The 26,027-nt window shown below is 39.4% G+C and overlaps 1 protein-coding gene across 4 annotated transcripts in view; it reads left to right on the top strand.

Annotated features, from left to right (window-relative positions):
* PLD1 (phospholipase D1) overlaps positions 1 to 26,027 on the top strand; it is a 210,283-nt gene that overhangs the window by 54,964 nt on the left and 129,292 nt on the right. For all 4 annotated transcript variants that reach the window (XM_063621672.1, XM_063621673.1, XM_063621671.1 and 1 more), the window contains exons 2-6: positions 17,412 to 17,602; positions 17,834 to 17,961; positions 19,853 to 19,998; positions 20,520 to 20,625; positions 21,982 to 22,047. In XM_063621672.1, the coding sequence (XP_063477742.1) occupies positions 17,443 to 17,602; positions 17,834 to 17,961; positions 19,853 to 19,998; positions 20,520 to 20,625; positions 21,982 to 22,047 (606 nt within the window). In that variant the 5' untranslated portion in view covers positions 17,412 to 17,442. The remainder of the gene's footprint in view (positions 1 to 17,411; positions 17,603 to 17,833; positions 17,962 to 19,852; positions 19,999 to 20,519; positions 20,626 to 21,981; positions 22,048 to 26,027) is intronic.

Raw genomic sequence — 26,027 nt, 5'->3', positions numbered from 1 at the left:
TGTATTATTTCCTTTTCTAGCTTTACTTCTTTTGTTAAAATTAGCCAGAACTGACTCATCTTCAATTCTAATAAGTAGTTTGGTTAGACACAAGGTGAGAAGACTGGTTTCCAGATACGAGATTTTGATGAGTTGAGTTTATGGAGAATTGTATACATCTGAATATGAAGGCAGTAACTTACAGGAAATGGAAAAAGCAGGGAACATGAAGTTGAGGGGTCAGGACTGAGTCTCAGACCAACAGTTTCACAGTATGACCTTAATCACTTTGAGTTATTGCTTCTTCAATGAAAAGAAGGTTAACAATAATAGTTTCCCCTATAGGATTATTAAGAAAATTAAGATGTATGTGTACAGAATGCTTTGTAATCCAGAAAGCATTACGCACATGTTCTTTGTGCTGCCCAAACTGTGAGCAGTTCTAAGTCTTATTCATAATCATTCATTCCCATTTGATTCATTCAGAAACAGTGACTGAGAACCCAATAGACACCAGTGACTCAGGATTTAGAGACAGCCTCTCCCTTCAGAAAATTCAGTCTTCCAGAGGAGTCAGAGACCAAATGGAAAGGAGTGTACTCAATGAACTCACTTGGATGCCATAGAAACACTGAGAGAAAAGGCACCTAAAACAACCTGGGCTGTCGGGGGAGGCTTTCTGGAAGAGGTGACACCTGATATGAGTCCCAATGGATGATAGGAATCAATCAGGCAAAGATGAGGTTGGAGGAAGGCAAAGCTGCAGAGGGAGCAGCCTATTGGAAGGCTGAGTTTGGAGAGCATGGAGCATGTTTGGTTCAGTCCAGCTGAGCAGGGAAACCTAATACAAAAACCTCAACTATGAATCACAGGGAGAGAGAAGCGGTAGAAGGGAATATATGTGTAATTGAGATACTTGAGAATGTTTTAAGTGGTAATAGGGGAAAGCCACAGGATCAGGAGAAGTTGATGAGGGAGTTGACTGATGAAATAATGAGAGGAGGGTTGGAAACAAGCAAAGGTGGGAGACAGGAGAGACAGAGGAGGGGCCTTCTTCAATGTTTTGGTGGGAAAGGAGTCAAAATCACAAATAAGGTGAGGGACATTGAGAGATTCTGACCTTAAAGCCTCCCTTGTTATGGTAAAGTGAAATGCATGAGGTTATTTTATATTCTCAGTGCCTAGCATGGTGCTCAGCACATAGTAGGTGTTCAATAAACATCCATTGAGTGAACTACTGTCATCCTGAGAAGCTGCTTAAGAAGCCCTGCAAAGCAGCTGCACTGGAAAGCAAGGTGGCTTATCCTGGCTGGTGCACACTGACTCTTTCCAGTTCATCAAAGTTTGGCAGCCTGCCTTTTAACTAGCCATTTCTTGTTAGTATTGATGCAACCCATGTGCTTCTGACCCTTGGGAATGTTGCAGGAGTCAGGTGTCCTGAGAATATCTCTGTTCCTTAGTACTATGCATAGGAGCAGCGGTTGAACAAAGACCAAACTAGTTCTTTCCCAGTGAGGCTGGCAGCCTATCCACACCCGCTGAGCAGTCTGGCTGCAGCTCAGACAAAAGCAGTTTATCCTGCCTGTCTGGTTGTCTTTCTTACACATTTCAGACATGGTTCAAAGCTGCATTATAAAGAAAGAATCCACCCCTGAAACAGACTTGTATGGGCAAGCAGAGTGCAACAGAGGTGTGAGTTCTAGTCTCATCAATCCTTTGTATGATTCTGAGCCTCTGTCTTCTCAATGCATTGAAGAGGTTGGACCAAATGATTGCCTAGATCATCATGTGTGCCAGGCATTACAGACCAGATTTTGCATTCATTGGTTTCTTCAGTCTAAAAGTTGTGTGCTCTTCTTACTCAGTGTCTGCCACCAAATATGTGCACCATACAGGTTTCGAATTGAATTGAGTTGCATTAATTTCTATTCTTTCTAAGACACATACACACACATAGTAAAATACTGCCCACTGGTTATGTAATTCACTTCCCTCATTTAATTCATTTCTTCTCAACAAATACTAAAGATATGAGAGAGATCAGATTTGATTTCTTTCAGAGATGGCAAGATATTAAAGCCTCTGAAGTGTGGGGTAAGAAGAACTAGGAGGTGTATGCAGGCTCAGAGAAAGTAGGCTGTGATCACAGATTAATGTTTGCCATGGAAATGTAACTGGGCAGTCTGGCCACAAGTTTCATTTATTGTTATTCTGAGTTCTCAAGGAGCTTACAGCTCAGCAAGAGGGAAAGAGCTGCAAATAGATAACTTTGGTTTAGCCAGAAAAAATGTCAGATTTGTATGATAGAGACCACAGAAATAAAAATGTACTGAGTCCCTTTTGGACTCCTTGTTAACTGCGTTCTCCTCCCTCCTCTATTGCTAAAGGTTACCACCCTTCTAAAGTTATTGTGTATCATTTCCTCAATTAGTTTTTATGTCATACTTCTATATATATTTATCCATAGACAACATACAGGATTGTTCTATGTTTTTAAATCCTAAACAAAAACTGTAAGCTGGATTTTTCCCACCAAACTTTGTATTGACATTTATTCATGTTGATACATGTAGTTCTAATGCACTTATTTTCTCTGCTGTATAGCATTCCATTTAAAACATTCATTTACCTATTCTCTGATAGATGGATATTTTCAGTTGTCTAATTTTCTTTTGTCTCATTTTTTTCTTTTTCTTTTTTTTTTTTTTTTGAGACGGAGTCTCGCTCTGTCGTCCAGGCTGGAATGCAGTGGCGCGATCTCGGCTCACTGCAAGCTCTGCCTCCCGGGTTCATGCCATTCTCCTGCCTCAGCCTCCCGAGTAGCTGGGACTACAGGCGCCTGCCACCACGCCTGGCTAATTTTTTGTATTTTTAGTAGAGATGGGCTTTCACTGTGTTAGCCGGGATGGTCTCGATCTCCTGACCTCATGATCTGCCCGCCTTGGCCTCCCAAAGTGCTGGGATTACAGGCGTGAGCCACCACACCGGGCCTCAGTTGTCTAATTTTCTTTATTGTGGATAGTGCTTTAGTGCCCATTTGAATATATGTCTTCTTATACCATGGGGGTGTATTTTTGTGAACATACTTATGGGAAGCATTGCTGGGCAGTAGGTTCCATCATCTTCAAGTTTACTAGATATTGTGATATAGATATCATGAAATTACTTTCATTTTTTCTTTTTTTTTTTTTTTTTTTTTTGAGATGGCGTCTTGCTCTGTTGCCCAGGCTGGAGTGCAGTGGCTCGATTTCGGCTCACTGCAAGCTCCGCCTCCCAGGTTCACACCATTCTCCTGCCTCAGCCTCCCAAGGAGTAGCTGGCACTACAGGTGCCCACCACCATGCCCGGCTAATTTTTTGTAGTTTTAGTAGAGATGGGGTTTCACCATGTTAGCCAGGATGGTCTCGATCTCCTGACCTCGTGATCCGCCTGCCTTGGCTTTCCAAAGTATTGGGATTACAGGCGTGCGCCACCATGCCCATCCATGAAATTACTTTCTAAAAGGTTATTTTAATTCACAGCAGTGCACGAGATTTCCATTTCCTCACCAATACATTGTAATTTTATATTTGCAAAAATTTTCCAATCCAATGAATGTAAAATAGTATCTCATTGTTGTTTCAATACGACTTCCCTGATTACTGGAAAGGTTGAGCATGTTTAAAGTTTTATTGACAATTTAGAATTGATCTCCTATGGGTTACCTGTATATGCCCCTGGCCCTTGTTCTTTGTATTTTTTACATTTTTCTTATGTTTTTATAGGAGTTCTTTATACATTCTACTTATGTCTTCTCCCAATCTGGGGTTCTTACAAATTTTTTTTTTTGTGTGTGTAATTTTCCTGTTTGTTCAATTGAATTTATAAGCTTTTCCTTTATAGTTTGTGCTTTTTATTCCTTTCTGACTCTAAGGTCTTAAGAACATTCTTCTATATTTCAAATGTTTACATGTTTGTAGTTCATGTTTAGGTCTTTAATCCTAAAAACATTTGTTGTTCATATTTGAGACTATAATATGGAAACTATTCTTATTGGAGCTTTGAGGTAGAGAACTAATTTTATTTTATATTTCTCTGAATTGCCAGTAGTCTCAGCATTGCCTATTAAACAGTTTATTTTTCTCCATTTTTTTCATTTCACTTTTGTCATATGCCAAGAACTCATATTTGAATAGGTTTGTTTTGGGGGGGTCCCTACTTGGTTCAGTTCATCTATTTCTGTGCCAATAATGTACAATTTTATTTCTTTCAGGTTCATAATAATTATTGATCTATCTGATAGGGCAAGTCTTATCTACCTATTATAATTTTTCTGTTACAGATTCTAGGATCATATTGTCAGGTTCTGTGAGAAATTCTTAGGAATTTGAATCAGTAGATTTCCTTTGAGGAAAAGCAAGCTTTGTTTACTAATTCAGTACCATATTAATTAAGCTTTAGGATGTTGTTTCAATCTTATGGCCTCCATTTATTTCTAATGAGAAGTTTATCGTCATTAGTGTGGTTCTCCTGAACACAAGTTATTTTTCTCTGGCTGCTTTCAAGATTGTCTTTTTTCTTTACATGACAGCAGCTTGACTTTAATGTACCTCGGTGTAATTTTCTTTGTATTTATTCCTGCTTGGGATCCGCTGAACTTCTTCAACCCGTAAATTTATTTCTTTCACCAAATTTAATGAATTTTTTATCGTTATTTCTTTATACATTTTTTTTCTGCCCCATTTTCTCTTTACCCTGTCTTTCTGGGATTCAAATTATATGCTTGTTAGATTTTTAAAGTATTATCACATACAATACTGAGGCTCTGTTCATTTTTTTAAAAATCTTTTTTCCCCTCTGTCTGTCCTTCAGATTGGATAATTTCTATTGTTGTCTTCAGGTTTACTGACCCCTTCTCCTGTCATTGCTATTCTGCTGTTAAGCCCATCCTGCAAATTTTTTCTTTTCTCTGGTGAGATTTTCTACTTCTTCGTTCACTAAAACCATATTTTCCTTTACATCCTCGAGCATTATTATAATAGTCACTTTAAATAATCCTTCTCAGCTAATTTCAACTTGTCAGGATGGGTCTCTACTCTTCACAATGGATCACATCTTTCTGTTTCTTCTATGTGTAGTAGTTTTAGGTGACATTGTGACTGACATGTAGAGACTCTGAATTCCTTTATACTTCTTTCCAGAGTTGGGATTTTTTGTTGAGTTTAGTTTTGTTTTACAGTCATTTAACTTGCCTGGACTCAAACACCAAACCCCATCTGTCCTGTGGTGGGCAGCAGCAGAAATATCTGTTAAAGTCATTTTAGTACTAGCTGCGTTGCTTTGGAATGTATCCCATGCCTATGTAGTTCAAGCGTCAGCCTGTGCAAAATTTGGGGCTGTCTCCCTCTCTGTGGCTCTCTCCTTTCTAGGATTTCTGGCCTCACTTTTCAGCTGCTGTGATTGCTGTGAAGTTTGTTCTTTGTTTCTTCAAGCCAGAAATCTATGGACTTTCTATCAGAGTTTTAGTCACTCAAGTTGACATGGTCTGGGACCAGCCCTTAGACAAAACAATGCTGTTTCTTTCTTCCGAATGTAGGTTTCCTTGCAGTTTCATATATGTGTACATATATAAATATATATATATATATATATATGTATATTCATATATACATATATATTTATATATGTATATTCATATATACATATATATATTTATATATGTATATTCATATATATATTCATATATATACATATATACATATATATTTATATATGTATATTCATATATACATATATATTTATATATGTATATTCATATATACATATATATTTATATATGTATATTCATATATACATATATATATATTTATATATATATATATATTCCAGAATATGTAGTTATCTGTGGGATGGTAAATCTAATAAAAGCGGTACCTCCATTACTGAAAGCTAGACATTGTGATCTTGGATAATTTTTATATACAGTTTTTCATGTTGTAGTTACCACAGTTCCATGTAGTTTCTTCCCAGGGATGCTGGGTGTGGTTATTTAGTCTCTTTTAAATAGGTAGTGTAGCTCTTTGAAGCTCTGGGTTTTTTTGTAAGAGTGTCACTTCCAGGCTGCTGCTTCCCATGGTTCTGGGATCTTATCTCCTAAAATTTATGTGAGGCAACAGAACTGTAAGCTCAGATGCTTATCTGAGATCCGGAACCCTTTGGGCCCTACAGCTTCCGTTCCAGCGTGCCCATCAGACTTCAGTTTCTTCATTCTTAGACACTGTGGGTTTTTTCTTCATTATTGTTTTTGTTGCTGCTGCCACTGCTGTTAACCTTGAATAAATCTTTTCTTAAAACAATTACAATTTACCTAACAATTCTGTGTTTTCAGTAGAAATGGAGCATATGTATTAGCTTGATTCATTTTGTTTCCGGAAGTTTGTAGCAGTGTTTTCTATAGTGGCCAACATCAGACCATTCCCAGATCCAACTGTTGCTGCCAGTTCCTGTGTTTAGGGGGGACGTGATTCAGGTAGGAATATACGGACTTTGGGCAGGGGTCTTACTGATAGCTCTTAGAATAACTAGGGGCATAGGAACAACTAACATTATTTTAGCATCTAGTATAGCCCAAGCTCTAAGCCACACAATATTACTTCCATTTTACACATTAGGAATCTGAGACACAGAAAGACGTAAATAACTTGTTTCACCATAAGGAGAGTCATATTTCAAGTTACTTGACTCAAAATCACATATCTACCATGGTACTGTACTGCCTCAACAAACATCTTTAGTAATTATATAGATGGCCAAAAAATTGAAATTGTGCTATGTCTACTAGCAGTTGTGACAGAATTCAAAAGCTAATCAGCACTGGAGAGTATTTGGAGGAGATTACAATGTGTGTTTGCCAGATCCATTCTTCTCATACGTGAAATTCATGGGTTATCATTGAAAACACTCTCTGTACTGCCAAAACTCACACCAACAGAGGTTGTTTGCCTGTTGCTTTGAAGGGAAGTGAAAGAAAGGAATGCATGAATATTCTATTCTTGGCCATGAAGAAACTGAGTATTCATTTAACATCCAAGGATGTTAGTTTTAGAAGTCTGCCACAGTTTTTAGCAATATTAACTACCTTTCTTTTATAAAGAAGAATTTTCCCTTTGACTTAAGTCAATCCAGTAGTTGTACAAAGTCTGACTTACACGTAATAAACTTATTAACAGGCTTTGAAGTCAGGAGTAATCCTCGCATATTTTCTCTTCAAATACAAATCTTTATAATGTGCCTTGTCATTTACAGGGGCAGGAATAAATCTTCTTAGATGTTGACTCAGAATCCTCAACTAAATGCCCTTGGCATTTGGGCTAGATTTTTGTCTTCTGGGTGATGTCACTTAGAATATGTTGTTTTTCCGACGTTTAGTAATGTTGAGAGAGGATTTTTAAAAATTTTAATGTATCTATTGTAAAGTCCTAAACGCAGACAACTTCATATTCATGTAAAACAGATATTTTAATTTTCAGTTTTTAGGTGAGGAAGCTGAGCACCAACTAAAGTTACTTTGCCCAAGTTAATCAAGGCAGAAATAATAGCAAATTAGATCAGATTGTTGTGTGACCTTGACAAGGTCACTTACCTGTCTGTGCCTTCAGTTTCCTTGCTTAAAAGGGGCTAAGAACAGCAGTTACTTCATAGGTCTGTTGTAAGGACAGATTGAGTTAATGCATGCAAACCACCTGGATCACTACCTGGTACATAGTAAACATTATGCAAGTTTGCTTTTTAAAAATTACTGTTAAATTCAGCACAAATGAATTTCTGCGGGAGCCAGGATGGTTCAGAAAAAAACAATGAACAAAACATGGGCTTTGGAATCCTGGTTCAAACACTATCCTAGCTCAAGTTTCCTGTATAGATACTCTAAGGTTGCATAGTAGGGTTGAATGGGAGTAGTTATAATTCTAGAGGAGAAAAAAAAAAAAGAGGGGAAGAGAAGAGAGGCAGGGAAGAAGGCAAAGCAGTCATTTCCTGGCTGGCCATAGCTTCCCACAAAAAGCAGCCAGTCGCTCCATCACATAGAACATCTTCCAGATCAACTGTTTTGTATCAGTGTGCTCAGCACAGCCAAGGCCAGAAGGAGAGGGGAGAGGCATGCATCTGCCAGCAACTTAACCTGCCCTAGTATTGTGTCCGAAATTGGTGGGTTCTTGGTCTGCACTGACTTCAAGAATGAAGCCGCGGACCCTCAGGGTGAGTGTTACAGTTCTTAAAGATGGTGTGTCCAGAGTTTGTTCCTTCTGATGTTCGGATGTGTTCGGAGTTTCTTCCTTTTGGTGGATTCGTGGTCTTGCGGCCTCAGGAGTGAAGCTGTAGACCTGCCCGGTGAGTGTTACAGCTCTTAGGCGTGTCAGGAGTTGTTCATTCCTCCCGTCCGGAGTTGTTCATTCCTCCCGGTGGGTTCCTGGTCTCGCTGGCCTCAGGAGTAAAGCTGCAGAGCTTCGCAGTGTTACAGCTCATAAAGGCAGTGCAGACTCAAAGCATGAGCAGCAACAAGATTTACTGCAAAGAGTGAAAGAACAAACCTTCCACAGTGTGGAGTGGGTTGCCACTACTGGCTTGGACAGCCTGCTTTTATTCCCTTATCTGGCCCCACCCACATCCTGCTGATTGGTCCATTTTACAGAGAACTGATCGGTCCATTTTACAGAGAACTGATTGGTCCATTTGACAGGGTGCTGATTGGTGCGTTTACAAACCTTGAGCTAGACAGAGTGCTGATTGGTGTATTTACAATCCTTCGGCTAGACATAAAGGTTCTCCATGTCACCACTAGATTAGCTAGACACAGAACACTGACTGGTGCATTTACAAACCTTGAGCTAGACACAGAGTGCTAATTGGTGTATTTACAATCCTCCAGCTAGACATAAAAGTTCTCCAAGTCCCCACCAGATTAGCTAGACACAGAGCACTGATTGGTGCGTTTACAAACCTTTAGCTAGACACAGAGTGCTGATTGGTGCATTTATAATCCTCTAGCTAGACATAAAAATTCTCCAAGTCCCCACCAGATTAGCTAGATACAGAGTGCTGATTGGTGCATCCACGAACCTCCCCCCAACCCGCAGCTAGACACAGAGTGATGATTGGTGCATATACAATCCTCCAGCTAGACCTAAAAGTTCTCCTAGTCCCCGCCCGACTCAGGAGCCCAGCTGGCTTTGCCTAGTCCCCGCGCCAGGGCCACCAGTGGAGCTGCCCACCAGTCCCATGCCGGGAGCCTGCACTCCTCAGCTCTTGGGCAGTCGATGGTACCGGGCACTGCAGAGCAGGGGGTGGCACCCGTGGAGGCTCCAGCTGCGTGGGAGCCACGGTGGGCAGGGGCTTGGGCATGGCAGGCTGGAGGTCCTGAGCCCTGCCCGGCGGGGAGGTGGCTGAGGCCCTGCGAGAATTCAAGTGCGGTGTGGGCAGGCGGGCAGTGCTGGGGGACCCGGCGCACCCTCTGCAGCTGCTTGCCCGGGTGCTAAGCTCCTCACTGCCTGGGGCTGGTGGCGCCAGCTGCTTTGAGTGAGGGGCTGTGGAGCCCACGCCCACGCAGAACTTGCGCTGGCCTGCGAGTGCGGCAGGCAGCCCGGTTCCCGTTGGCGCCTCTCCCTCCACATCTCCCTGCAAGCAGAAGGAGCCGGCTCTGGCCTCCGCCAGCCCAGAGAGGGGCTCCCACAGTGCAGCATGGGCTAAAGGGCTCCTCAAGCGCAGCCAGAGTGGACGCCGTGGCCTGAGGAGGTGCCAAGAGCGAGCGAGGGCTGCTAGCATGTTGTCACCTCTCAGTATCACAGGCTGTGTGACTTGCTTCCCTGTACTCCTCTTACCCCCCGACATACAACTCCTTAGGAAGCAAGAGAACATGTCCCTCGTGCAGCACTTTAACTGAATCCAAAAACATCTGGATGTGCCAGTGCCTCTGAGGGTCTGGTTGGAGGTCAGTGGAGCCCATGTGCTGTGCTGCATGCCATGGAGGCTGTGCCAAAGCCCTGCCCTTGCCCAGAAGGAGGCTGAGATGGTTGGTGGCATTAGGAGAAGAAGTGAGAGCAGTTGTGACTGGGGATCTTTACTGAGCAGAGGCCAGGGATGCAGATGGACCCAGCCCATCTGGTGGCCTGCATACCAGGACCAGTCCCACCACTTACAACTGTGCAGCCTCAGTAAGCTCCCATGGCCCCAGTGAGATTGTTGTGAGGATTGGAAGTAATACCTGTAAAGTGCCTTTCAGTACAGGCACTCAAGAAATGACAGATCATATTTTCTTAACCATCAACATTTGAAATAGATGTCAATTTCTTTTAACATTTGTTTTTGACTCTGGAAGAAAAGTTTGAATTCAAAGATATGACTGAGATGAACTAGAAGCTGATACCACTGCAAAGAGGGAAACATTTAACTCTAGCATATATTAAAGGAAATTACTCAAAAAGCTCATGCCAGAGAACAAATGCCATGTATGTTTTTAAAAGGTCATCCAAAGAGGTCAAAGGATTTAGGAAAAGTCATAAGAATCAAGAAATGATTTTCATTCCCCAAAACATGTGAGTTATATCCTAGTTCATTATTGGATAGTGAAACAGCTGTCTAGAAGGTTGTCCCTTCTGGAAACCATGATGTCTTATGGGATTTCTTGGTGCCTCCATGGCATAAAGCTGCCTTGGTTTTCTTGGGTTATTATTAAAAATGCCTGGGAGAGATCATTGTCAGAAGTATCCTGATGACATACTTACTAGTTGAGATTAGCTAGTGGCAGAAATTATGGAAATTTTAAGAGCTATGTAACCATTTTGCTTTATGTCATTATAGATGTGTTTTTGTTTGTTTGTTTGTTTTTAGCTAGGGGAAAAAGAGAACATGAGTTCAACTCCTATTCCGTGGGCACAGTGAGTCCAAAGTATTTAGCACCAGTCTGGACATCTCAGGGATAAAAGCAGCATCAGTGTTAGGCCACATGGAGGGTGTGATATAAAACCAGGAGAGAAGGATAAGTAAGTGGAAGATCTTTGGGCTCTGGGCTCCCTGAGATCAGACTAGATGTGGAGCTCAGTGGAAGGGCTGTGTTTGGGAATCAGACTTCTGACTCTTAGAACCATAGACATAATAGCAAGCTGGACTCACAGGTTATGGGCAGGAAAGGTGGCTGGGTGATTCCATGTCTTGGCATCTCCTTTTTTTGGCATGGGCGCAGGTGGAAGGCAGAAGAGGAGCAGGTGCATGGCTTTTGGGTCAGCCAGAGCCAGGCTGAGAGCTGACTTACTGACTTTCTGACTCTTCACCTCTGTCAGACTGTCTCACTGTCTGCAAAGTGGGAATGATGACAGTACTCCTCATGAAGTTGCTGTGAGGATCATTTGACATGATGCATGAAATGCCCTCAGCAAAAGCCTGGCACACAGGAAGCTTCACTAGCAGTTTGCTGTGTTAGCTGTGATTGCTTTGGCAGCCAATCTGTTTCTAACATGTTATACGCCTCTCAGGGGCTTTTCAACCAGAAGGCTTCTACATCTGAATGTGTCTGTGGTATGCGACGGAAATAATATCTCTTTGTGTCATTCACTGAATAACCTGGAGCTGACAGCTTTCTCTATGGACAGCTCATTGATTATGTCACTTAATCAACAAACGTGTTGAGCGGGTGCTTGGCTGGGTGTCTGTGGTGAATGCCCATGACTCTAGTCTTCCTCCCCCAAGAGTGTCCCTGTCTAGTGGGAAGACAGATGTGTCAGTGCATCAGCACATGATTGCAGCTCAGTAGATGTGCTTCTTCACTTAAAGGTCTTGAGAGTACAACCATGAACCTATGAAAATATATGCAAAATGCTGTGTGTGAGCCCATGCTCATTTTTTTCTGGGGTTGTGGGTTCATAGATTTCATCAAAGTTGCAAAGGGTGCTGGACCTCAAAGGGAGCAGTAGCCACTGTCGTGAGAAAAGTAGAGAGCGCTATGGGGATGCCAAGGAAGGATTGCATAACCAGCCAGGGAGAGCAGGTTGGATGAGGCCAGGAAGACATGCAAGGAAAAGGAAGGGCATTAGCTGGGTCTGACTGGCTAATGCCTTCCATGATTGTTTTTGCAGAGGAAGGCTTACTGGTTTCTCTTATACTTAGTGTAGTACAGTCCAGAAATTTCAGGACTGGTTGAATGAGAGAGACCCATTCTTAGAGTAGCCCAGCCAGAAAGACAGTTGCAAGATGGTACATTAGTTTTGGGAGCTAAATAAGAGATGAAAAGTAGGATAAACTCTCCTAAGATTATTTTTTCAGGGGTCACCTTTTAATAGAATTAAAGATGACACTAACAACCAAGATGATTTTTGCCTGTAGATGAGTATCCATGATCACATTTGCTCCTCACAGCTTCCCAAGGGAGGAAGCATGAAGCATGGGTGGAACATTTCATAGAGGGACACTGCAACCCTGCGGCTGGTAGTTGCCCAGGTTACACTCATAGTAAGGACAGAACAATTCTAGGTCATTTGATCTTTCCCTTATACCATTGACATCTCATTTTCTGTCCGAGGTACATAGTCGCCTTCAATTAATATTTGTGGAAGCAATGTTCCTTTTTAAAAAATAGTCAAAGATCCAAGTAAACATCAGAGGATATTTAAAATGTATTTTCTCAAAATATGTAGTCTGGAATGTAAAATATGTTAATATCATTTACTTTATTGAAAGTCAGCTAAACTCAAAAAATATGTATCCAAGTCGTTTAGTACTTGAATTCACATTTATAATTTTTATATCTCAGAGAGCATCAAGTTAGTTCCAGATATAGAGTTGCCGTATGATGTGTTTTTGAAGGTTATATATTATGGATCCTTTAATTTATTTCATCATCATGAAAAAATGGGAAAACAAGATATCCCCATAACTCAGTTTGGGTTTAAACTATCTAATCATAATTTTTTTATGTTCATACATTATGATATGATTTTTGGCTTAGGAATCCATTGCATTTATTTATCTCAGCAAGTACAATAGCATCTAGAAAAAAAATGAGTGAATTTTTGCATATTATGTTAGAAAGGGAGCAATAAGTAAATCATAACCATGTCCACAGAGTGAATGTAGGTTGTTTTTATTTAAAAAATTGTTTTACTTTTCAGCCATACATAGTGGCACATGCCTGCAGTCCTAGTTACTCTGGAGGCTGAGGCAGGCAGATCACTTGCGCTCAGGAGTTCAAGGCTGCATTGATCTATGATCATACCACTGTACTCCAGCCTGGGCAAGAGAGCAAGACCCTGACTTTAAAAAAAAGTTGTATTTTAAGAGTATATGAAGAAAATTGTAAAAGTCTCCCAGTGCCCATCTTTCCTCCCACCCCCACTCCCACCTCTGGGTTGGTAAGTAGCTGGGCTTTGAGGTTAGATCAAAGTTGATCACCAGCTTCATCGCTTCCCAGCTGTGTGGCCCTGCCAAGTTTCTACCTTCTCTAAGCTACTCATTAAAAATGCTAGTAACAATGGGACCCAGCTCCTAAAGTTATTGTGAAGATTAAATGAGATCATGATATTAATCACTTTGTACAAAACCTGGCACGTAGTACATATTTAGCAAATATTGGCTAATGTTCATATTTATGTTAATATCAATAATTACAGTTGATATTATTATTGTATTTTGGCTAAGGCAATGTTTGTCTATTTGTTATCTGAAAAGGAAAGTATCTGCTTCTCTTTGATGTTCTACTTCCCAATTTTGTTGAAAATTGAGAATAGAAAATTATCTGATTTCATCACTGAATAACTGGAGGTCATTAAATCTTCCCTGCAAAGATTTTCAGTTCTATAATTCAAAACAAGAAAAAAAAACCCTTATTTACTTTCCAGATACAAATGCAAACAGAAATAAAACACAGCTGCTCTTATCTCTCCATGGGCACCATCTCTTCTTGGTACTGAAAGAGATAATGATCTTGCAGTATAATTTTATAAGGAGGTAACAAAATCAATTGCATTATCTCAAGTGTAAACACTGAAGCCCTTATCCCATTGCTGGCTAATATAGGCTGTGCCTGTGGCAGCTGCTCACCCCCATTATAGATTATTTTAGATGAAAGAAAACATTGACTGATAAATGAAGATTTGACAACATAGGAGCATAGATGGTTTTACAGCTTGATATTCAAGAATGAAAACCACAGTACAATGGTTGGATGAAAAGTCATCACACAACACCCATGGACACAAGTAAAGGTAGAGATGGACAAATCACTTCATTCATTGTCTATTATTAAATAGTAAAGTCTTTACAAAAGCATGAACAAATCTGCAAATGCATTGGGTCCATTGAAGTTCCACATGATCTTATAAAATATTATAAACCATAAAAGTAAAAGGCTAAGAAGAAACTCAGGAAGCTGTTGAGATATGTTGTTTTCATAATTGAAGTGACTGTGGGATCAGTATGATCCCTTCCAAGGTACGGTGACTAAAGTAGAGGACATGTTTTGTCACAGGACTTAAACTTCATATAAAAGATTAATTTAAATTTATAGACATTCAAGCCTATAAAATAAAAGTAGTAATTATGGGCCTCTGTAACCAACTCCATAAGATTTTAGAGCCAGACAAAATCTGCTTTATAAACTCAACACTGACACAAGTTGAGTGACCTTGGATGATTGTTTAACTAAATCTCTCAGAATAATCATCCCTACCAGGTAGGGGCATTGTGAGTATTAAATAACATAACTGTGCTAAAATTGTGTTTAGCATGTAATAAACACTTGATAAATGATAAGATGGTTTCTTTGTTTCATGTCTCGCTCTTCAAGTTTTTCATAAGCGAATAGGCTTCTTTTATCTCTATCTGAAGTCAGATATTTATTTCAGCTTGATGCATTGGCTATGTAACACTGTGTAGATTACTGTAGTCTTTGTATTTCTTAAAATTAACAGACATTTTTAAGATCAGCACATAGTTCAAAAGGAAGGTTATTTGGAGTAACCTTTGTTTTTCTTCACTATGTTGAAGTTGGCAAAGTTAATAAGTCTGTTTAATCAATAAAAAATATCTGAAGTCTTTAAAAATTAACAAGCTGCAATGATATGATGTAATTTCTTATCTGTTTTTCCTTGTCTCTTTTCCTCTAAATTTTTCATTACCTTGTATTTTAAATAAAGTCAAATCTGACGCATTGTTAAGTGTTTGTTGAATGAAGAGGAAAGGACATACATATTTTCATTTTGACCAAAGGCAATGGCTCCTCAATGGAGGCTGAATAGATCTTAATTAAATTATCCAGGTTAGAAAACATTCTGCTACCTGCTTCTCTTACTCAAATGCAAAACTACTCTGATTAATTTCTTGGGATAGGAAAAGGGTTAAAGTAATTAAATTATAAGGGAGGCTGAACACTTTGTGGCATCTCTTATCTACAGTTAGGGTTTTTATGTTAAAAGAACTCTAGAGATGAAATGGCTCAACCTCCTCAATTTATAGAGAGGAAACAAAGACCCTGGGAATTTAAATGGCTTCATCCTGTGGTAACCGAGTTGCAGGAGTTTATTTCCAATTCTTCCTATTAGGGTTTCCTCTTAAATGGACTTGCCCCAGGGTACTTATTTATATTAACTGTTCCATCTATTCCAAGGGGCTTACATATCTACAAAGAATAGATAGCAAGATAAAGGTTGTGGTTGAGAATATCGGCTTTTGGGTTAGAGAAACCTGAATTCCAGTCCCTTCTTTACCATTTACCAGCTGTGTGACCTTGACAGATTGTTTAAAATATTGGTCAAGTTACTTAGTCTTTCTTTGCCTCGGTTTCCTTATCTATAAAGAGGGGATGACAAACTCCTGTCATGCTCAAAATAGAAATAACAAACCCTCACAGATTTATTATTAATGACAAATGAGATAATGTATGTAAACAATTATCACCAGCGAGGTGCATTCTAAACAATTAGTAACTATTAACTATTATGATATAAATTAGAAGTGGGAGGGCAAGTTGAAGGGAAGAGATAGTCCTATACTTTGCTATAGTAGGCCACAAATTTGGCTCCAAGCTTTCTTACAGCCAACATAGAGAAAGAAACATGATTGATTACATAGTTCCAGGGAACTTAGATATATGAATTTTATATGTCTGGCCAAATCAGAACCTCCCTCCTTTGCTCCAATTTTTGAATTTCCAAACACGGTCTCTTTCTCCCAGACATAACAGTATAGGTTTTCGAGACTCATTGGGTTATAATAAGGGCTGTGTAAGTTTGCCTGAGACTTTCTTAGCATTTCCCATATAGCCACTTAGCTTTTTGACAGCACCTGCAGGAGAGACCCAGCTAAGTGTCTTCCCCTGGGCAAATTTCATTCTCAAGAAGCGCAAGACCTTGGGGGAGGCCGGGGTGAACTTTGGGTTATATGCCTCATTTCCCTCACCCATATCAGGTGCTCCTTAATTGCAGGGGCCTGCCTTATTCACCTTCACGTTTTCATTAATCTCATCTCACATGTGGTGGATGCTCAGTGTTTGTGATTTGCAGTAAGAAATGAACATGTGCCTAAGAGTTACTGGTATGAGCGTCCTTCCGTTTTAGGGCCCGGTTTTAACAGAGAGATTATTTCTACATCAGGCAAAACAGATGTTTCATCCAACTCTGATGACAGTGTGCAAAGCTTGAATCTCAATATTTTACATGGAAAATAATATCCATGTGAATTCTTCTGCCCTGGTACTGATGTGCAACGACTTGTGTTATTAAATGTCAGAATGAAATAGAACTGGTTTTCTTTAAAGAAAAAAAAAGGAGGGAAGTATCATTCTAGAACCTCAGATGTCTTTCAGAATAGGTATATTAATCAATTTCCTTTCAAAACACATACGTCATTATACCTCACGTAAAGTTGTGGCCAAAATCTCCTATTTTGAAGAGGTAATATACACTTTGCTTGGGATATCACCTACGGAGAAAATGTAGAAATATGCTATCATAAAAATATTTCTAAATCTATATATTTCAATATGTGAAATACTCTAAATTTTCTTTAGGAAATATTTAGAGTTGCTTATTTTACATGATATTCTTTCTTCAGCTGTATTTATTACAGCAAACAATCTATTTCTTTCTCTGAATAAGCTTTCCCAAACCAATCTCCCTCGAATTACTTATCCAAGTTAATAAAGTTGGATAAGAGAAATGTTGGCATTCTATGTGGTGTTTCTTTTTTTTTCTCTGGTTTACAATTGAGTACTCTGTTTTAATTTACAAGTTAGGAATCCTTTAAATGTTAAACAGGAACATCAACTAAAAGGTTGCTTTGGATAACTGAGGCTCACACAGAGCAGGCTGAATTGTTTCCATATGCTGTATCTAAGTCTGGATTCAAATTGTGGAATAGCATTTTATGTTATCAAAATGCTAAGTCTTTGTAACCCTTTTCTTCTTTCCTAGCCCCTTTGCTTTTACTCTGTCCAAAGTTAAAATGTCACTGAAAAACGAGCCACGGGTAAATACCTCTGCACTGCAGAAAATTGCTGCTGACATGAGTAATATCATAGAAAATCTGGACACGCGGGAACTCCACTTTGAGGGAGAGGAGGTAGAATACGACGTGTCTCCCAGCGATCCCAAGATACAGGAAGGTAAAGACGGATGATCTGAGTGGGGAAGAAAAGAGTTTATTGGGGTTGGTTGGAAGAGCACAAATTTGAAGTAACCAACGAATGATTGATTTTCCTTGCAGATGTAACACTGTTCTCAGATCATTTTATAAGAGGCTTACTTGTTTTAACACATGATTCTTAAAAGAATGCCTGTAAAAGACAAGTTATGCTAATCATATATTGCATTAACTTTATTTACTTATTTTTTAGTGTATATCCCTTTCTCTGCTATTTATAACACTCAAGGATTTAAAGAGCCTAATATACAGACGTATCTCTCCGGCTGTCCAATAAAAGCACAAGTTCTGGACGTGGAACGCTTCACATCTACAACAAGGGTCAGAGCGTTTATGGACTCACCTTTTTTTCTTTTGTCAATATATGTGAATTAGTACATAGCCTTTCATTTTCCTCCTTCCTAGCTATGATCATGTTTGTAGGTTTTTGTTTGTTTGTTTTTATGTATCTATCATTTCCAAGCCATTTTCACCTGTCAAGTTTTTGCCTCCTTCCCATTTAATCTTCATTCTTACATTCCTCTTTCTTCATTTGAGCCAAAACTCCTTCTTTTAAAAAAGGCATGTAAGGCAAATTAACAGTTTAATAAATTGCAAAGTGCCTCTCTTAATCTTCCTCTCTCCCCAGTTTTCTGTTTCATTTGGACTCTTGATGCATATTTATTCCACCTTGCATGGCAGGTATAAATCAACAAGAATTTTAGCTTTCCTAATATTTATTTAGCATGAAAATGTTGGTGCTACCTGGCTCTTAAGAAAAAAAGCCAGGATACTGGATTGGCCAGTGCCATTACCTCAAAATACTGTTGAGAGAATTCTGCAGGCATATTCTGCCTCTCTGATTGGTTCCTAGAAAACCATCCTTTAGTCCTCATTCACGTGCTTTTTCATTGAACACTGAAAAGGCTTTGGAGTAAAATGTCTTCAACGATCAAAGTTATGCCCTTTGAAATGGATTGGACTAGAAGAAGCTGTTAGGATATCTACATTTCTCTGCTCCTGCCTGGATTTTGCAGTTGTTAAGTCTCCGGGGGAGGACAATTGCTGCAGGGTGGTGACGTTTGTCCCTTCAGGCTAAGATCTAGCCATGGCAGAGTAAGGCCACCACTGCCTCCTGCCTCAGGGGAAGCACAGATTAATAACCAGCTGTCAGGGCATGCTTTGCCTTCCCTTCCTCCTTGTCTTTTGGAGGTGGCATGCACTGCATTGCTTTCTGGGTGGTTTTGCCTGGTGCTGTGTCCCAGCCTATGTGCACGTGTACTGACTCCCAGCTTACACTCACTTTGGTGTCAGCCTCTGGTTTAGGCTTTCCCTGTGACTCGGGTCCATGTCTCCCTGATACACCACTGAGCACAACTCACTCAGAAATGTCTCTAAGATGAGCTTTGTTTTCTTATTTCACCTGCCAGCATTTAGATTGAAAGAGAATAACATGTGGGGGTAAATGACAGACTCTAGAGCCAGACTGCATGGTTTAATTCATCTTTGCCTTGTGATCTTGAATGAGTGACTTAACCTTTCTGTTCCTGTTTCCTTTTCTGAATAAAGGGTATAACAGTGCTTACCTTACAGGTTTGTTATGAAGATTTAGTAATAATAATACATATATAATATATGAGTATACACTGTATACTCATTACTGCAGTCACTTTTTCCACCCACCCCTCCTTAACACTGGTGGTTCCTTAGGGTGGGTGGGTGGTATAGACAAGGCTGGACCTTGGAATGTGTTTCACAAGAGAAGGAGAGAAGGCATGTCATGCCGTTTCTGAAGAACAAAAACAGCCGAAATGGTGCTCTTAGTATACAATACCTCTCACCCCTGCCAATTGCCTGGTTCACAGCTTATATTTGTGGACTGGACCCCTGAAGGCTAATTAGGGCCTTTCTCATAGTCTCCTCCACCTAGTTCCTCATTTCAGGTGTGTGTGTGTGCGTGGATGTATACACACACATATGTTGGAGGAACAGCATTTGTAGGAATCATCTCGTGTGATTGAAAGTTTGTCTTATGTAATTCATCAAGTGAACATTTACAGAATATTATTTCTGCAATTGGCTGCTTTTGAAACAAATTTACTTAAGTACTTACCAAAATAAGTAGGCTGGACTGAAGTATACGTCTCTGTTACTAGTTAAATATTGTTCACTGAAAGCTTTTGGAATTTTTGTTGTTATCTAAAATATCAAACATTTTTATGTATCACTGTAGGTACCAAGTATTAATCTTTACACTATTGAATTAACACATGGGGAATTTAAATGGCAAGTTAAGAGGAAATTCAAGCACTTTCAAGAATTTCACAGAGAGCTGCTCAAGTACAAAGCCTTTATCCGAATCCCCATTCCCACTAGAAGGTAACCATTTCGGAATTAATTATGCCAGTATAGAAGTTGAATGGAAAGTGTATTTTGGCTGGGTGTGGTGGCTCACAGCTGTAATCTCACCACTTTGGGAGGCTGAGGCAGGAGGATCAGTTGAGGCCATGAGTTTGAGACTAGCCTGGGTAACGTGGCAAGACCTCCTCTCTATAAAAAAATTAAAAATTTAGCTGGACGTGGTGGCACGTGGTGGTAGTTAGCAGTTCTACCTACTCAGGAGGCTGCGACAGGAGGATTGCTTGAGCCCAAGAGTTTAAAACTGCAGTGAGCATGATTGTACCACTGCACTCCATCCTGGGCAACAGAGCACACCCAATCTCTAAAATAAATAAATAAAAAGTATATTTAATTCACAGTGTCGGCTAACTAGTCTATTGTTGGTAGATATTTTCAATTAAATAGTCTCTTAAAAATATGCTGTCTCATGAAAGATACACTAAAGTCATAGTCACAGAATAATCTAGTAAGTGTTTGCATTCTGTGTGTTTGTGTTTTAGACACACATTTAGGAGGCAAAACGTCAGAGAGGAGCCTCGAGAGATGCCCAGTTTGCCCCGTTCATCTGAAAACATGATAAGAGAAGAACAATTCCTTGGTAGAAGAGTAAGTTTCTTCACTATTCTGTTGTTTTAAACCTAATTTTGCAGTGCTGTAGAAACACAGCATCTACTGAGGGGTGAAGTAGGCCTGGCTACAACTCCTCTCATCCACTCATTGATCCCCCAGGCTGGTTTAGCTTTTCTGGAACTAGTTAGGCAGTCCCTTCTTTCCCCAAGCCATACAGTGCATTTTCTCAGAAGAGGAAGAGTGTTCTTGGTTAGGACTTAACATTATGAAGAAGCTGTTCTCCCTGCTAGAACCTCCTTGGGCTTATTGTGAATCAAAGATTGAACTCATTGTTGTGGGTTTTGAGATCTACTCTTTTAAAATAATATATTTCCATACATAAGTTTCTGTGTTTGTAATAGCCCATCTTAAATATATGTAAAATCTCATTCCTAAACTATAGATGGAGCAGTTAGGGCCTGAGAAGAGTATGATGGAGTACAGACAGGCACAGCACTGGGACAGAAAACTCCAGAGGAGGGGCACTTCTGCCTGCTCTGCTTCCAAGATGGGTGCTGCAGACTGTGGACAATTAATTTTTTTTACTAGAAAATGAACAAGTGTTTGTTAATGCCTGTCAGTTCTGTTTTGTAATCTGAAACGTTTATATTCCAGAGGGAATGTTTGATTTCTCCTTTGTAGTTGTCATCTTGTTTAAAATCTTTGTAGGCATCTGGACCAAATACTTTCCAAGATACCTAGACATATAAAATTATATAGTTTTGGTTTACTGTGTGCACATGTATGAATTCAACTGAAAATGACACTTAGTGATTCAGCAAAACCATGCTGGATTTTATATCATGGTCAATATGATTGACATATGTTGCTCCAGTGCCCCAAGCCTATATCCCTCTACTCCCCATCTTCCTCCACACACAGTTTAGCATATTTAAAATCAGTACATTCTTCTAGAAAGTCTTTTAACCTTTCTCCACCTTTTTCTCTTGAAAAGCTGTTTAAAATTTGTAGTGTATCTTTCAGTAAGTTCAGTGTCAGAATTGAAAAAATTTGAAAGTTTTTGGTAATATCAACAAATGCTTTAAAACAACTTATAGCAAGTCCTGCTGTAATAGCTATATATATATAATAGGGCTTGTCAGCAGTTTATAGAAGACCTAAGCATATGGAAAGTTAAAAAGTAAGAAGATATTTAAATAATAGTTCAAGAGAATTATGGAAATAACACCTTAATGCTATTCAGGATTCCTTGCTCCATGATTATATTAATAAACAATTGAATAACTTGTAGAAGTTAAGATGAAAATGATGATCTCATCATTGTCACTACTGTTTAATGTTTAAAAATAAATATGACCATGTTAACACTTATGTAAAATATTTGCATTACAGAAACAACTGGAAGATTACTTGACAAAGATACTAAAAATGCCCATGTATAGAAACTATCATGCCACAGTAAGTACTAGTCAGTGATTTAAGTTTGGAGTAATTTTCACTATAGTAAATTGTCAGCTAAATTTTGGATCATTTTATTAACACAAGTGATTGTATCCACATCTACATTCGTCCTTGGATTAAAATAAATTAAGTGAACACAAAATTGATTTTACAGCAAGGATCCAGTTTACAATGGTGTGATGCTGTTTTAAAAAGTTGAATAGAACTCAATATGTCTATAACAATAGATTTAAATGAACTTGAAATGCTGCTATAGGCTAGATTATCTAGAAATCAACCTTCTTCTCTTCTCAGGTTTCCATGAAAATCCAAACAGCATTTTTAGCTACAAAGAGTAACTGTTGAGTAGTAAGTGATGAAAACAGTTGAGTGGAGTTGAATGCCTAAAGATTTTGTGGTGCGTAGGGCGATTGCTATCTGATTGGTTTGTCATGCCTGTTAAAGGCCTGTCTTTTCATGTGAAAGTGAGAAGCATGGGAAAAGCTAGGAAAGAAAAAACCCTTGAGGAATCCAAGTAAAGAGAGAAGAGGTGATGGGGCTTAGATGCAGCCACAGAGATTAAGCTTGGAGTATGCAGCTGGCAAGCAGGGAGGGAGTAGGTTTTCTAGTGTCAGCAAACAATTAGCTCTGCACTGTTAAAGGTGGGGTGTTTTTAAAGGTTTAGCTTTCAATTATCCAGAGGTCTGGATAACTGAGAATGCACTGGTTTATTATATGTATGTATGCATTTGTATGAATTGTATTGTTATGGGGGCTGTACACATCTATATTATATATGTGCAGGACTCAAGAGTTGGTGCAATTGTGATTTGGCCACTAGTTTAGAGAATGGCATCACATAAACACATAAACAGAAACAGGAAAGACTTTAGTGTATTTTGGAGAGGATGCAAGAGCACTTGGCTCTGCGAGTTTCTCATGACAGGATTTGCTTTCCTGCTGCCTTGCAGCACACGGTTTGGAGTCTGGTCCAAATATACAGCCAGCTGGTCCCCATTACACACAGCTGACCTGGATCTAGGTCACTACCTGCCTCCTGCAGCAGCTTGCACTGGGGCATACAATGGACTTGAGGGAGCTTCTATGTTTTCGTAAAACTGGAGAAGGGTTTTCTCAGGAAAACAGGAATTTGGGTTTCACCAGAGGATCTCAAGAGAAGGATGATGGGAGGCAGGGGTTTCTTTTCTTCTAGGACTCAGGAACTTGTATTGTTGAAACAACAATGAATAAGGATACTACTACTATTGTTAATAAAAATGATACCTCCTGTTGTGTTGTCTGAAATCCGACATGCTGTTTTCTTTAATAGACAGTTATTTAAATGCGTATTAGTACCCGTATGCAATAATTTTCCATTTCTTTTACTTTTCTGCCTGCCTGTGACTTTACTTTTACTATTTCTTTTGGCTGTAACCGTTCTTGGTGAGTTCATTCTTCTCTTTGCATGTACTTTTCTACATTTGGGATTCTACTATTGACTAAAGAATGTTTACATTTAAAAAATGTTTATTTTAATTACTTTTCCAGTCATAAAAATATTTTCAAAGTTAAGCCATATTGTATTTAGAAATCCCAGAGTGACCTATAAACATTTCCTTTGGAAGGGAAAGCCTCGTTAGCAACTGACTGTGAATAGATTCTCCCTCTCATTTTCTTTTTTTTTCTTTTCCTTTTTGAGGGGGATGGAGTCTTGCTCTGTTGCCCAGGCTGGAGTGCAGTGGCATGATCTTGGCTCACTGCAACCTCCACCTCCCAGGTTCAAGCGATTCCCCTGCCTCAGCCTCCCAAGTAGCTGGGACTACAGGTGGGATTACAGCAAATTTTTGTATTTTTAGTAGAGATGAGGTTTCACCATGTTGGCCAGGATGGTCTCGATCCTTTGACCTTGTGATCCGCCCACCTCAGCCTCCCAAAGTGCTGGGATTACAGGAGTTTGAGCCACTGTGCCCAGCCTCCCTCTCGTTTTTGTTGGTCCTGAGATTATTCTCTCCAACGGCTGAATTGTTCAGTATGATTGAAGCATAGGATACAATTTGATATATATTAATTCTCTAACATTCTTTTTCTTTAAATGTAGTCTGGCCTAAAGACTAGATCTGTAGGCCTCTGCCTCATATTTGTGAAATGAGATTGGAATTTATGTGTTTTCTTCAATAATTGTGAGAAATACTAAAAAAAAGTATCTGTTAAAAAATGCTTTACTGTCTGTAAAAAGCATATTAAAAGTTATTTTAACAAGTATAAAACAAACCTATTTTAAGTTAATTCAGGTCCGTAAGCAGATAGAATCATGGATCATAGGTCAAGGGACTGAATAGGATGTGTTCTTAATCTCTATAGGGCCATCCAGATCTGTATTTGGAATAAGTGTGTTTAACAAATAGCTCAAGTGATTCTTATCATCAGGAGTTTGAGAACTAAACTAAAATGCTATGATCAGCTTAGAAATGTCCTGGTAAAGTTAGACCACTTTAAAAAGTGGAGATAGGGCTGGGTGCAGTGGCTCATGCCTACAATCCCAGCATTTTGGGAGGCCGAGGCAGGTGGATCACCTGAGGTCAGGAGTTCGAGACCAGCCTGGACAACGTGGTGAAACCTCATCTCTACTAAAAATACAAAAATTAGCCAGGCGTGGTGGTGGGCGCCTTTAATCCCAGCTACTTGGGAGGCTGAGACAGAAGAATCGCTTGAACCTGGGAGGCAGAGGTTGCAGTGAGCCATGATTGTGCCACTGCACTCCAGCCTGGGCCACAGAGCAAGGCTGTACCAAAGGAAAAAAAAAAAAGTGAGATAGATTTATTATAAAGGTGTTAGTATAATAGGATTTTCCCCAAAGGAATTTGGTTTAGGGTTCTAAGCACTGACATTATTTTTCTTAAATGGCCTCTGAAATTAGACATGGACAGTTCTTTCCTCTCACTTTTATATAGTCATTGGTTGGGTTTGTGCTCAGACCTTCCCTCCCATGATTATGAAGACTTCCTCTGCTTTTAATTCTTTTTTTTTTTTCCTTCTTGTGGTTCTGCAAAGCAGAGCATCCTAGTGTTTTAATGTAGTCATCATCAGACAGTTCCCTCAGAGACTATTGGTGACTTCTTCAGTTTTCTTTGCCCATTTGTAAAATGGGGACAAATGTATTTCCCCTTTACTCTAAGCATAAATATGTAAAAAATAGTGATACCTGAGTTGTGTAATAACATACAAAAAAATCTCAAACAAGAATTCCTTTGGTATTCTGAAATTGTATTAGTGCTGGCTATAGTAGAGAACTCACTAGCTAGGCATTTTAATTAGTAACTGGAAAATGCTTATCTTCCAGGGAATTAAAATCAGAGGAATAAGGAGCAATAAATGTACCTTTTTCATACCTGAGATTAAAATCTAGAAATGGAACAAATTGTACAATTTCCAAGAGAAGGGCCCTAAGCTGATAGGATCATATCTCTACCTTGAAGTAAATCATTTAACTTATGTGACTCAGATTCCTTATCCCCAAGAAGGTGATTAGCTTGAAATCCTTGGGTAAAACATCCCACAGATCAATAATACTGAGTTCACCTCTCCTTTGTTTTGTAGAATGAACTTTAACTTGAGGGGAAGAGTAGGTAAAGAATAAACATGCACACAGTGTTTTCATTCCAACAGGGAAAAGCTGTACTAAGCTCTTCCCTGTTGGAATGAAAACACTGTGTGCATGTTTAGTCTTAGCGTTGAGAAGGACTTTAGGCCTTTGCCCAGCCTCCCAGTTTCCTTCATAGATTAGATGTCCTCTTTGTTCCCTGCCTTTCCTGGGTACCTGAGTCTACAAGGACATTGCCCAACTCAATGCTCTTACCTTCCTCGTACCTGATAATTTCCCACCTGGCCATTTACTTGAGTTTTTGCTACCTGGTAAATAAAAGGAGCCTCAGAAAGTCACCCTTCTCTTACAATACAAGGATGGGCGGAAGAGGCAGTGTGTATGTTATTGTCAAGTA

Source organism: Symphalangus syndactylus, chromosome 17, assembly GCF_028878055.3.
Source record: "Symphalangus syndactylus isolate Jambi chromosome 17, NHGRI_mSymSyn1-v2.1_pri, whole genome shotgun sequence".
Classification (NCBI taxonomy): Eukaryota; Metazoa; Chordata; class Mammalia; order Primates; family Hylobatidae; genus Symphalangus; species Symphalangus syndactylus.
Note: the sequence above shows the minus strand (reverse complement) of the source record. Positions and strands in the feature narration are given on the sequence as shown.